Source organism: Paralichthys olivaceus, chromosome 8 (genome assembly GCF_024713975.1).
Source record: "Paralichthys olivaceus isolate ysfri-2021 chromosome 8, ASM2471397v2, whole genome shotgun sequence".
NCBI lineage: Eukaryota > Metazoa > Chordata > Actinopteri > Pleuronectiformes > Paralichthyidae > Paralichthys > Paralichthys olivaceus.
This window is the reverse complement of record NC_091100.1, coordinates 1,226,720-1,240,000: the sequence shown is the minus strand read 5'-3', so window position 1 is coordinate 1,240,000 and position 13,281 is coordinate 1,226,720. Positions and strand designations below refer to the sequence as shown.

The 13,281-nt window shown below is 43.3% G+C and overlaps 1 protein-coding gene across 1 annotated transcript in view; it reads left to right on the top strand.

The window, feature by feature from the left end:
- Nucleotides 1-13,070, top strand: part of npepps (aminopeptidase puromycin sensitive) — a 15,562-nt gene extending 2,492 nt beyond the window's left edge. Inside the window, exons 2-22 of the mRNA XM_020106096.2 lie at nt 508-592; nt 788-865; nt 1,487-1,608; nt 2,919-3,026; nt 4,115-4,315; nt 4,426-4,556; nt 5,077-5,191; nt 5,733-5,897; nt 6,066-6,170; nt 6,260-6,320; nt 6,414-6,523; nt 6,680-6,743; nt 6,871-7,010; nt 8,341-8,475; nt 8,575-8,794; nt 9,009-9,151; nt 9,568-9,624; nt 9,806-9,913; nt 10,369-10,524; nt 10,859-10,906; nt 11,330-13,070. Of these exons, the coding sequence (XP_019961655.1) occupies nt 508-592; nt 788-865; nt 1,487-1,608; nt 2,919-3,026; nt 4,115-4,315; nt 4,426-4,556; nt 5,077-5,191; nt 5,733-5,897; nt 6,066-6,170; nt 6,260-6,320; nt 6,414-6,523; nt 6,680-6,743; nt 6,871-7,010; nt 8,341-8,475; nt 8,575-8,794; nt 9,009-9,151; nt 9,568-9,624; nt 9,806-9,913; nt 10,369-10,524; nt 10,859-10,906; nt 11,330-11,476 (2,499 nt within the window). The 3' untranslated portion in view covers nt 11,477-13,070. The remainder of the gene's footprint in view (nt 1-507; nt 593-787; nt 866-1,486; nt 1,609-2,918; nt 3,027-4,114; nt 4,316-4,425; nt 4,557-5,076; nt 5,192-5,732; nt 5,898-6,065; nt 6,171-6,259; nt 6,321-6,413; nt 6,524-6,679; nt 6,744-6,870; nt 7,011-8,340; nt 8,476-8,574; nt 8,795-9,008; nt 9,152-9,567; nt 9,625-9,805; nt 9,914-10,368; nt 10,525-10,858; nt 10,907-11,329) is intronic.
- Nucleotides 13,071-13,281: the final 211 nt, after the last annotated feature.

The following is a 13,281-nucleotide window of genomic DNA, read 5'->3' as shown; positions in this document are numbered from 1 at the left end:
GTGATTTGTGTTCTCACATTCAGCCCCTCGGGATAACGTCAGGAGATTGTCTGGAGTTCAGTGCAAGCAGCTTTCACAGAAACAATCTGAAGCTTATAATGATCAGAATATTGTTCACCATCATATGATGTCACATGATCTCTTCATCCTGTAGGACTATAGACACAACGTGAAGGTTATATAGATTGAACAATATGGTAGAATAATGATGTCCTGCTGCCACGATGACGTCATTACGGCTGTTTTATTTCACAGATTGTAGAGTTCCAGTCATTGAGCTCGTCGGACTCTGTAGGTTAAACTCTCAATGAGAAGATTCATTGCTCTCTAATTACGAGGCTCAGTTTTATATTTACTATCATTCGTGCATTTAAACCAGTTCAAATCTGGTTTCTTTATGTTCTTCTGTACATAGGAAGAAGCATTACACTTTTGCTGACTCTTTCTTTCCCAGACGTGCACAGCAGAGATTTTCAGAGGATGAATGCTGCTGTTTTATGTTTGCAGGTTACACAAGCCACAAATCAGATTGTGATGAACTGTGCTGACATCGACATCATCACAGCTTCCTTTGTACCTCAGGGAGGAGAAGGTAAGGATCAGACTCTGTCAGCTTTCCCCCCTTTTTCCTTTATTGTTTACATTCCCATAAGTTAAGTTTTTCTGTATCTTGTTCCATGTGTACTCCATTTTTCATAATTAGAAAAGAATGATTATCCAGTGCAAACAGTCAAAGCTCTGGAACTCAGCCCGTCTTTTCTTTCCTCTCTGTGTTTTCCCTTTTCAGAAATCAATGCGACGGGATTCAACTATCAAAACGAGGATGAAAAAGTCACCCTATCATTTCCTAGCGCTCTACAGAAAGGTAAGAAGGGACATCACTTGGCTCTTCTGACGATAAACAATCATTATTATTGTTGAAGCATAAAGTCGTTTTCAGACACGAACTCCAGAAAATGTCTGGAGATTTGGGTCCAGATGTGTCCTGTAGAGTCTGTCCTGTGAAGCAGCAGACCGTCCGACTCGTTCACAACAACAGGAACATGTGGGGGACATTCAGGCGAGGGGTGGAGCCTGTAGAGCAGCAGGAGGCGGGACATGACGTATCTGCTGTGGAAAGATCAGTGTTGTTGTTTACAGCTCGTCCACACCAGCGTCGGCCCTCATCACCAAAACATCTGGAATCTCCTCGTCTTTCCGAGTTGACGTCTTTGTCTTCTTCATTCACTCGGTTGCTGTGAATTTTCCCATATGAACTTCCCTCTGTACTCTCACACAGACTCTCCCTCTGACATTTCACTCGGGAGCTGCAGGAAAAGTTCTGGAAAATGTCCGAAGTAACTGGCTCAGACAGTTCTCACATGCCGTTCTTCCAGAACATTTCAGGAAACTGTCTGGACCTCAATGTGTATCTGAAAGCAGCTAAACATGAACGGTCGTGTCTGAACAAACAGTACAACTCTCTGTGCCCCCCCCCCCCCCCCAGGCTCCGGCATGTTGAAGATCGACTTCGTTGGGGAGCTGAATGACAAAATGAAAGGATTCTATAGAAGTAAATATACAACCCCTGCTGGAGACGTCCGCTACGCTGCTGTCACACAGTTTGAGGTGAGTTGACGGACTCAGGGAGGTGAGATGTGAGATCTGAACAAGATATAAATCTGTTGTGTACATGCACGGATCAAAGTGGCAGAATGGTTTCACACAGAATTGTTTTCAATCATTAGCTTTATGTCCTGGTGTCGGAATCCTTTCATGTGAAATACGGCCACATGGTTTAGCTTCAGGCATTTTGCTGGTGTGTCCATTTGAGTTATAGCTACTAGCTAACTGTTGGCTATTGTTTGGTGCCAGAGCCACGTAGAGAGTGTGTTCACATCAGAGTTAAGTGCATTGGTAACTGGACATGTGTTGTGATGTTTATGTTGCCTCTAGGAAGGAGAACTAATATCTGTACAGAGCTCAGGCACCGAAATGAGGCAACAAAATCTGTGCTGGGATTTTATCTAGTCGGTTCAAGCTGTGTTGGAATCGGTTCCAGTATTTCAGTACCCAGACCTACACCTGTTTGGTTTGGTCCAGGCTCCTGACTTTTACAATGGAAAACCAAAACGAACCAGATCTTAGTTCTCACATGTGAAAACACTCAGAGACAGACGGAGAGAAAAAGAAAGATAGAGAGACTTCATCAGCATAAATAACAATTACTAACGTGTTTTAGTTTGCTCGTGAGCTGGTTCTGTTCTGCAGCCACTGAAAAAAACTCCTTTAAAAAAATAATATATATATACAATATATATATGTGTTTGATATGTAAAGGCGTCTCTTGACTGCTGGAGACAGCAGCATTATTTATTATGTTTATATTATTTATATTTGAGAATCTTCAGAATTTCTGGATTATTTTGTCATAAAATGTCTCCTGACCTTTATCCAAGTGTGCTTAAGCTGATAACACACAGTTATAATCTTTCCTCTTTACTCAACACACCCATCTAACATTCAAAGTGGTGGTGGAACCCTGGATTAAATCACTGCTGGAATCTCCCTCAGCAGCGACGACCAGAAACAAGCAATAAATTCTGTGACAAGAGAAGCTGCTGCCTCATGTTCACATTAACTTAGGATGTTAGAAGCTGCTTTTCCAGACAAGAAGCAGAGACTAATAACATGACATCATGATGATGCAGAAATACGTGTCAGAGTTTTTATATTGAAGATGGAAGAGAGTTTTCTTTTTGGTTTTGTTGATATTGTTTGGAGTAAAAAATCTGACTGGACAAGTTCCAGAGGGGACAAGCTGTACACAGAGTGTGATTGTGTGGTGTTAGTCCATCTCACCAGCTCTGAACGCAGTCCCTGCTCATCTGGACTGAAACACCAGGTCTCACTTTTTGTCTCCCCCCCTCCCTTTCTAGGCTACGGACGCTCGCAGAGCTTTCCCCTGCTGGGACGAGCCAGCTATCAAAGCCACCTTCGACATCACTCTGATAGTTCCCAAGGAGCGAGTAGCCTTGTCAAATATGGTACGTACACTGCTCCCTCCTGACAAACTGCATCACATCAGAAAACACCATCTGCTTTAGATGATTTCCAACAACACCTCCCTCGTCAGGGTAACACAGTTCAGCTGGGTGTCTGCAGAGAAGCTAAATGTGGGTCTTTCTGAAGATTGTCTCTAAATCTACATACATGAACAACATTTGATTACAAAAAGGCAAATAACCAAAGATAATTATGGGTAAATAAACCTAGATAATATTCAAAAATAGATTTTAAACCAATAATATTCGACTTCCATTGTGTAGCCGGACTGAGGCCTCAGTTTGGACTCAGGTTGGTCCAGCTCTTGACCTTCTGTGTGCTCATGCCGAAATTAGTTTCCTCAGTGAGTTACAGTGACCTTTCAAAGTCTGGCGGTTTTACACTCAAACTGTTCTCTTCACGTAGCCACTGGGTGAGCACGTTGGAGAGGAAATGAATTTGCCTATTGTGCAGTGTTTGGGTTCCTCCTCGCTGAGTCACACAGAAGCAACAGTCAACATCACTAACACTGTGGCTTTGTCCCTGGCATGGTTTTGAAGTTAGGACGTAATATTTGTTCAAGACGGAGCTTTTTTATTATTCTCAGATAACCCTGGAGAGTTTAATTAATAATTAATGTATCATATTTTATTAGTTGTATTAGGTCAAACCTGTGATGTTAAGAACATTCATGTTAAAATGGATTAACTCACCCGTAAATGTTCTTTTACATAAATGTTCTGTCACATCCCTAGTTTTCGATCTTCAAATATCAGATTTTTAGGGCTTTAAAAAGTCTTAAATACGTAAAAATATTCTGCACCACGTGTTGAATATGTTTAGCTGGGTCTGAAATATTTAACTTTATTTCACTCTGGATACTGTCTGTAATGTGAGAGATAACAAGGTGTTTCCCAGGTTATTTTCTTCTCAACTTCTTTACTTAAACTTCAGTCGTAGTGTAAGTAATTCTGGGAGAATTTCATTAATCATAGTTTTAAAAAGTCTGTTTTTGATGTTAAGTGGTGTAGCGTCAATCCAGTTCAGCCCTGTGTATTTCCCATGCCTCCATTCTCTTTATCTTCTCCAGAATGTCATTGATCGAAAGCCATTTCCAGAGGATGAAAACCTGGTGGAAGTGAAGTTTGCCACCACACCCATCATGTCCACGTACCTTGTAGCTTTTGTCATTGGTGAATACGACTATGTGGAGAGCCAATCATCAGACGGTATAACGGTACGCGTCTACACGCCTGTGGGGAAGGCAGAACAAGGGAAATTTGCGATGGAGGTGAGCACGTCCGAGAGGAAGCCACAGAGGCTGCAAACAGTTTCATTTGCTCTCCATCAGTGTTGCGGCACAGACTCTGGAGTCATTTCTTTACCTTTTTTTTCTTGCAGGTTGCGACTAAGACCTTACCTTTCTACAAAGACTACTTCAATGTTCCTTATCCATTGCCTAAAATTGATCTCATAGCTATTGCTGATTTTGCTGCCGGTGCCATGGAGAACTGGGGCCTTGTTACCTACAGGTAAACTAAAGATCCCTTTTAACTACTGATTTTAAATCCTCTTTTTTTGTACTGTTTCAATATTATCATTTGCTAAAACCATATTTGCCATCGTCACAGGTTTTTGAAAATTGGAATTGAACTTAATGAACCTTTTCACCACCTATTTAATATGTTGCATTTGTTTTTACAACCATATAATAAAGCAACTTGATAATAAAGTAAACACACAGCTTCCTATTAATTGTCCAGACTGTGGCGGCTCGCCATATTCGAGTTTGTCCCGCCACAGTTTAACAATTAAATGAATTTGTTTAACCTCAAAAGAACACTCAGATCTCTGAGCAGCTCACTCACACTGTTACGCCCCCACGAGTTGGCAGGCTGTTGTCCATAATGTTTTTACCGTCCACGTGGGCCGTTCACCTGTCACTCAGATTCTGTTGTGTGTGATTTTCGTGCATGTGCACCCCCCACTACCTCCATAGATTTAAATTATGTAGGAAGCGATGAAACATTTTCATGTCTTTGTAATTTCCAGGGAGACGGCGCTGCTAATCGACCCGAAAAACTCCTGCTCGTCCTCCAGGCAGTGGGTGGCGCTGGTGGTCGGACACGAACTCGCCCACCAGTGGTTTGGCAACTTGGTCACCATGGTAACCAACCTTTTGAAACTGAAAATAACCTCAGGCGCCCACATACACATTAGTTGTGTCCCAATTCAAGGGCTGTGTCTTTTGGAGGACTCTGTTTATGAAGCTGGTAAGAGCAGAGCAAGCTGGTGAAGCAAATAGGAAATCTGCCGTCGGCTCTGCCCTCACACGGTCTAAAGGTTGACCTATCACAAGAGTGTACCAGCCAATCAGAGCAGACCGGGCTTTATCAGGAGGGGTCTTAAAGAGACAGGAGCTAAAACCATGTGAATGAGACAGAGGCTGCAAAGAGGAGCTGCAGCGATGGACAGTCTGAGGACAGAGATGTTTTCTTATCATGAGAGCATAAAACATTTTACAGTCATGACACTGATTAAAGTGATCGACCTGAATGAGCAGAATGTTTTAATATAAGTCCATTTACTTTCCTTTGTGGACATGTTGTGTGTCACATTGTTGTCTGATCCAAGAAGGTCGTATTTTGGAACCAATTTAATGGACGAATGTGTCTCATCAAGCTCTGTGTGTGTTTGTTTGTGTGCAGGAATGGTGGACCCATCTGTGGTTAAATGAAGGATTCGCGTCCTGGATTGAGTATCTGTGTGTGGACCACTGCTTCCCTGAATACGACATCTGGACTCAGTTCGTCTCAGCTGATTACACTCGTGCTCTGGATCTGGACGCGCTGGACAGCAGCCATCCCATAGAGGTGACAACTGAAAGCTGCTGAGTCATGTGTTGATGATCACTCCACAGCCTCATTATTCTATTTTCTATTCATAAAAAATGAAAGATCTCACTGAATGCAGATTATTTGAAGGGCAGATCGGCTCAGCTACGTAATTCTTGATTTCTAACTTTTCCTTTCGTGCTCCAGGTGAACGTGGGCCATCCGTCGGAAGTAGATGAAATATTTGACGCCATCTCCTACAGCAAAGGAGCGTCTGTGATCCGCATGTTACACAACTATATTGGAGACGAGGTTGGTTGTTTGACACTCGCTGCCTAATGATGTCTCAACTTTTTGTTTGTATTTTGTTCTGTAATGTTCTCATCTGAATTTCTCTTTAGGATTTTAGGAAAGGAATGAACGCTTATCTTTTGAAGTTCCAACATAAAAATGCATCGACAGGTAAGAACGTGAGGAAACGTTAACGTTGAGATGAAGCACTCATGTAAATTGATTCACTAAATTCTTCCTCTAACCCCCGGCTGTCTTCCACAGAGGACCTATGGGACTGTCTGGAACAGGCCAGTGGGAAACCCATCGCTGCAGTGATGGGCTCGTGGACCAAGCAGATGGGCTTCCCTATTATTGTAGTGGAACAGGAACAGGTGAGCTTCACTGGACCAAAGCTGTTTTATTCATGATCTGAGTAAAAAAAACTATTAACACCAAGGTCACTGGTAGAAATGATAAATATTCTTTTTCTTATTTTGTGCCCTGTTTTTTGATTCTCGCTGACACACTGACCATGATGTTATTAATAGCAAGGCGACGACCGCATCCTCAAGTTATCTCAGAAGAAGTTCTGTGCCAGTGGACCACATACTGGTGAGTGGTTCCTATTAAAAAAACAAACCACACATTATTATGAATCCTCAGAGCCGGGATTCATTTTAATTTAGCTTCATGTTAACTTGAAATCAAGACTCATGACTGTTGCTCTTCTGTCGGACAGGTGAGGTTTGCCCCAACTGGATGGTCCCCATTAGTATTTGTACCAGCGAGGACCCGACATGCACCAAGCTCAAGGTTCTGCTGGACAGACCCGAGACGACTGTCACTGTGAGCGGCGTCGCTCCAGACCAGTGGCTCAAGGTGATTTATAATAATTCACTTTCCTGAGGATGAGAGTCTGAACCAGCTTCATGTGTTTGTTCATGTTTCATTTGATCTGTTTTAGTTCCACATTGAATTTTAGGGACTAAAGAATGTTGTCTGTCGTCATCACCTACGTGGGCTGCGTCTACATATAGTAGTCGTACTCCACAGTATTACAGTACCTCAGTATTACAGTACTCCACATGAGCGTCCTCATGGTTCAACCTTTTTTCTGTCGTCATAATGTGGAGTCCTAACTCATAAAAGTGATCATAGATCATAGATCTTAGATTTGAAGTGGAGTTATAACCATAGATAATAACTGATTCTACACTCTGGCCTCTCAGTTGGTTTTTCTATTCTTCCACCTGGCTGTTCATTTTACATCAGCTATGACCAGATGTGTGTAAAAGGTTGTGCACATACAAACATGTCAAAGTTTAACCTCAGACAGGAACATTTTAACCCTGACTCTGAATGGAAGACGGGTGTTTGTTATCACCTGACAGGAGACGGCCGCAGCATGAATGTGAGAGAGACAGATTGTGGATTGAGCGGAATAAATCAGTTCCGAGTCCTCAGAGACGCCTCGTTCCTTCTTGTTTTCAGTCAAAGTCAAACATGAGTTCAAACAAAGTTCAGTGACCAGTTGACTAGTTCCTGGTTTGTGAGTCAGCGGGAGGAAAAGGAAAGTCAACACTACTTCTGCTAATTCCTTTATGTCAGGAAACAAATACTGATATTTCTGTGATATTGACTGATTATTTTTTTTAACCTCCTGATAAATCAGTCGAGCTCTTGTTCTCTGGTTCTTGTTCAGGCTTCAACAAATGTGTCAAGAACGTGAAAAAGGTTTTGGGGGATTAACGCTTTTAACTTAATAATTAGCTCAGCAGAGTTGTTTATTGTTTTGGTGCCTGAATAAAACTCGTCTGAGGCGTAACAGAGCAAACAGAGGATTGAAGATTGATTTTGTCCCCACTGCTCTAATCCTGTGGCTCCACCTGCTCATTAGAGTTAAAGATGTAGAGTAAGAAGAGTTTTGAGGCTTCAAAACAACACTTGGAGCCAAAAAATGAAATTGTGAAAAACGAAGGTTCTCTGTCTGTTAATGTTTGTTGTGTTATAAGTCAGAATGACCAGTGTTTGTGGAAAATTCCCTCACTGTGTCAAGCTTATTATCGACTAAACCCCCGAGCATTAGCATCAGTTTCATGCAGTTTCAGGTCATTCTGGAGAAAAGACTCCGTCAGTCTGAGAGGTTAAAATGGAGACAGTAAGATTTTCCCACAGTGTGACCCAGTTGTGTCCCTGCTACTGTTTATAGATCAACCCGGGCACCGTGGGCTTCTATCGCATTCAGTACAGCTCAGTCATGCTGGAGAGTCTGCTGCCGGGCATCAGAGACCTCAGCCTGCAGCCCGTGGACCGACTCGGCCTCCAGAACGACCTCTTCTCCCTGGTGAGAGCTTTCTGCACGGCACCTTTTCCACAAACTGTTTTTCATTCTGTCAGAAATGTGCATTGAAAGATGCTGTTTGTTTTGTTTGTGTGCTTCCAGTCTCGTGCAGGGATGATCAGCACAGTCCAGGTGCTGAAGCTGATGGAAGCATTCATCAACGAGCCAAACTACACAGTGTGGAGCGACCTCAGCTGCAACCTGGGAGTTCTGTCGTCGCTGCTTTCCCACACCGACTTCCACGAGGACATCCAGGAGTTTATCCGGGACCTCTTCACCCCCATCGGCCTCGAGCTCGGCTGGGACAGCAAACCAGGAGAAGGTGAGGAGGACGAGCTTGACAAGAGCGACGAACATTTAACTCAAAGGATTTTCACCTATCGTATTTTCAGTTGTTTGTTTTTTACACCCCACTACTCCCATCTTACAAAGAAATATATTCTTCAGGTTACATCAGTTTATATTTGTCTCTAAAAAATGAGCATGCATGAGGAAGAGAAGGAGAATAACCAGAGTGGGACATTTTCACCCCGCAGGTCACCTGGGTGCCCTGTTGAGAGGCCTGGTTCTGGGGAAGCTTGGAAAGGCGGGACACAAACCCACACTGGAGGAGGCCAGACGGAGATTCAAGGAGCACGTGGAGGGAAGACAGGTCCTGCCTGCAGACCTCAGGAGCCCGGTGAGCAGACAAACGCGCTTGCATCTGTTTTTGTACCATTCAGACATGTTTCGGGTTTTAAGGTGATCATAAGCATTTGTTCGCTTTCACCACTGGAGATTTTAATGAAAAATCCCTGTTCCAGGTTGAATCTTGTGTCTTTAACTCTTCTTCACAAAACACAAAGCATTCTGAAAGACTTCCTCCCCTCGACCATGAATTCAGTTAACGGTCAGTGTACAGGGATCGCAAATTAACGCAAATTGATGCAACAAAACCATAACGCACTTGTCCATCACAAATCAGTGAATGAGCCTCCAACACAGTCATGTGTGGCCTTCATGGGACTTTGTTTTGACTCCGGAGCAGATTAGTTATATTTCATGTTTTCATTCACGTTGCAAATTGATTTGACTCGATGTTTGTGTTTTCATCAGGTGTATCTAACCGTGCTGAAGCACGGAGACAGTGCCACGTTGGACACGATGCTGAAGGTAAACACGAAACAAATGACGTTAATCTGACTGATGGAGCTTTAGCAGCTTTAGCAATCGTCATCAGAGAAATCAGCCCTGATTAGACTTTAAATCAGATGTTTGTGCTTGATTCTATTGAAAATTCCCTCGTTCTCTCTCTTATGTGTCCGTTCTTTCTCTGTGTCTCTCGGCCTTGTAGCTCCACAAACAGGCTGACATGCAAGAGGAGAAGAATCGCATCGAGCGAGTGCTGGGCGCCATCTCAGCCCCCGACCTCATTCAGAAAGTCCTCAGCTTCGCCCTCTCGGTACATGTGACCTCACTCTCACTGCTTGGTTTTGTTTCTCAGGGTCAAAGGTCATTTATTGTAAAGTGTGTTTATAATCACGAGGGAGATAAAGCCCTTCTGTTTGCTGTAGTTTTTAACTCGTTGTGTTTCTCTTCTGTAGTCGTGGTTCACAGATTATTCTGTAATGTTGTTTATGATTCAATATAAGAACAAATGTAGCGACTGACTTGATGAAAGTATGAACATTTCCGCTTCTGTGGCTTTTCCACATATTCCAAAATATAAAAGAAACTGGAAGTTAAAGTTAAATCATCAACTGTTTAACCACAGGTTTAGTTTACAAGCTCCATAAGTGATGAAGGAGTGGGGCAAGTGTAACCATAGCAACCGGGGCTGCCGCCTCAGACTCAGCCGGCACAGATCGGCCGCTGAGTGTCTGGTGTGAAACTTCTTTTGGGTTTTCTCTCCACCAGGAAGAGGTTCGTCCCCAGGACACAGTGTCAGTGATCGGTGGCGTCGCAGGAAGTAGTAAACAAGGCCGGAAAGCTGCCTGGAAATTTGTCAAGGACAACTGGGAGGAGCTCTACAATCGCTACCAGGGCGGCTTCCTCATATCACGACTCATAAAGGTAAAACTGCTGCTGCATCTGATTTACTCTGTTTATTGGTGGAGTCACCGATGTGGTTCTATGAAGACGTTCCACGTGCCGCTCACACATCCGGTGTAGCTTGGGCGACACACACTACAGAATATTATGAAGATTACTGCTCCATGTTGTCTCAGTAAGACACTGGGACATTTGATGGTCAACATCAAAGTGACTCCCAACTGTTTGTCGTCTGAGTCAAGTTTTCCTGACGTCCTGGTCTGTTTTTCACCTCAGGTCGGCTGGACGCTCAATCTGTGCTAGTTTTAGTTTTCACTGTATAATAATAAGCTTTCTTGTTTGCTCATCTTTGCAGCTCACGGTCGACGGCTTCGCTATCGACAAAATGGCTGCTGAAGTGAAGGTGAGGGCTCTTTACAAAACTCCTCTGGGTTCATTTGTGGAATGAATGAATGTTGAGAACATACTCTTTACCACTAGAGGGCAGAATAACTGCGCTGACACACCATCATCTCTTCAGGTTGAGCTGCTGTTGAAGCTCGACTCCGTCACAGAACCTGTTGAAAACAGTCCCAGTCTCATCTACGCAGTTTATTCAAAGTTTCACATATCACGTGTCCAAATCACAGCAAAGTGTGAAGCTGATAAAATGAACAGTTGTGGAGATAATGTGAGACACATACAGAGATTTCTGGAGTTATCAGATAGAAGATGATCAATCGAAAGCTCCAGAACAGCTGAATAAGTTTGATTCTTACATCTTCAACTTCGTCCTTGATTTTTTTTTCTTCCTTCCTCAAACGCCTGTTTCTTTGTGTCCCTGCAGAGTTTCTTTGAGAGTCACCCGGCGCCGGCGGCTGAGCGTACAGTGCAGCAGTGCTGCGAGAACATCCTCCTCAACGCCGCCTGGCTGAAGCGCGACACAGACGACATCCAACAGTATCTACTGCAGCGCAAAGCCCCCCCCGTCTGAGCCTCCGCCTCTCCGTCGCCTCCTCCTCTAGCCCCCTCTCCCCTCCCTCCAGCGCGGACTTCCCAGCATCATAGCTGCCTCTGCCCCACCCCCGTCACCACAGAGCAGAGCGGGAGAGCAGAGCGTTCTTACAGCAGGCTTCATTTCTCTAAAGAAACTCTATGAAATCAACAAGACAAAGCCAAGAATTTAACAGTGTTGGAAACACGAAGAGACTCTTTTTACGTCAACAAAGCAAAATCCATTTTAAACAGACCAGGAATGTAGTTTTATCCCCATTCTGTCCACGAGCAGATGAGCCGCCAGCGAGTCACGTTATTAACCCGCAGCTGAGTGAAGTCACAGGAACGGCACCACCCTCGAAATGATCGTTAACCCTGCTAACGCTGTCTGCATCACCTGCCCCGTATGCACACACCCCCTCCTCCTCCTCCTCCGCATCATAGCTGAGAAAACTGTGAACCCCCCCTCTTTCTCCTCACTTTTTTTTTTTGCTGCTTTGTTTACTTTGTTTTCTCCAAAAACAAATAATCTTTCCCTTTTCCGCCCGTCTCCGTTAGTATCCACACCTTCTCCCTCTCACCCGGGGGCTGTGATCGGGTGAAGGCAGAGAGCACCTGGACAGAATGGGGATAATAACAGTCGTGTGTGTTGTAGTTTCCAACAGCACTGATTCTCCATTGCTAATAAACGACTAGGACGAGACGAGCAGCGCTAGCATGGTACTACATTGTAAACTGTATAATGCAAGTTTTTTTTTTGTGGAGAATGTTCCTTTAAAAGAATTAAACCGAAAAGTTCATGATTATCTGACACACACACACTCTCTTAAACAAACACACACACACACTCTCTCAAAGCCCCTGGAGCTCTATTCAGTCAGAGTTGATATTGTTCGAATCGTCAACAAATATATTTAAACCCCAGTTTCTTGATCTGCCACCCTCAATGAGATGAAGATGTCAGCACGTGTTTTTATAAGACATCAGATGCAGTGATTTATTTAAATGTTGAGACGATCGTATATTCTGAGGAAAGGATTTAAAAAAAAAAAAAAAAAACACACACACACAGCACTACTTTTTGGGGCCTTTTTATTTCTGAAGTAACATCAGGTTAAACGCCTCCTCGTGCAGTCGAGCGTCCGGCGAGGCCCTCGCAGGAATACGTGGACATGACTGATCGACTTTTACTGCGCCGTCGAACATGGAAGCCTTAAATTGGTCGACTGGTTCGCAGTAAACATGTTGTGATTTACTGCAGTGATTTTAAAAGGTGACTTCCACATAACGTCAAATGTATCTAATGTGACAGAATATGCAGACTTGTTGAGCGAGTATATCTATATAGAATTTACAATTTGATGTGGTTTTTGAAAAACATACTCACAAAGTCATCCAACCTGTTGTCGAGACTCTTTTCTCTCCCCTGGAACATTTGTTGTTGTTGTTTTGTTTTTTTTTCTTTCCGTCACTTGTTTTCGTTTCTTTTCTTTCTTTTTTTTTTTGTTTTTTTTGTTTTTTTTGTTTAAAATTAAAGTTGGTGTTCATTAAAGTGAAAAAGGATTATAAAAACAAATGATGTGAAAATAGAACACGTGGATGTTTTTTTCTTGAGTGTGCACGTGTGGAGACAGATTGGTAATTGATTCTGTGTTATTCTAACAGGTGAGACGATGGAACCTGTTAAAGTAGCAGCTGAAATAAAAAAACAAACAGGCCAGAGATCATCTCCACAGACGGTGAATAAACATGACGCGTCTCCGCTTCCTCCCAGAAATGAAGCCGAACTATCCCGGATACGAA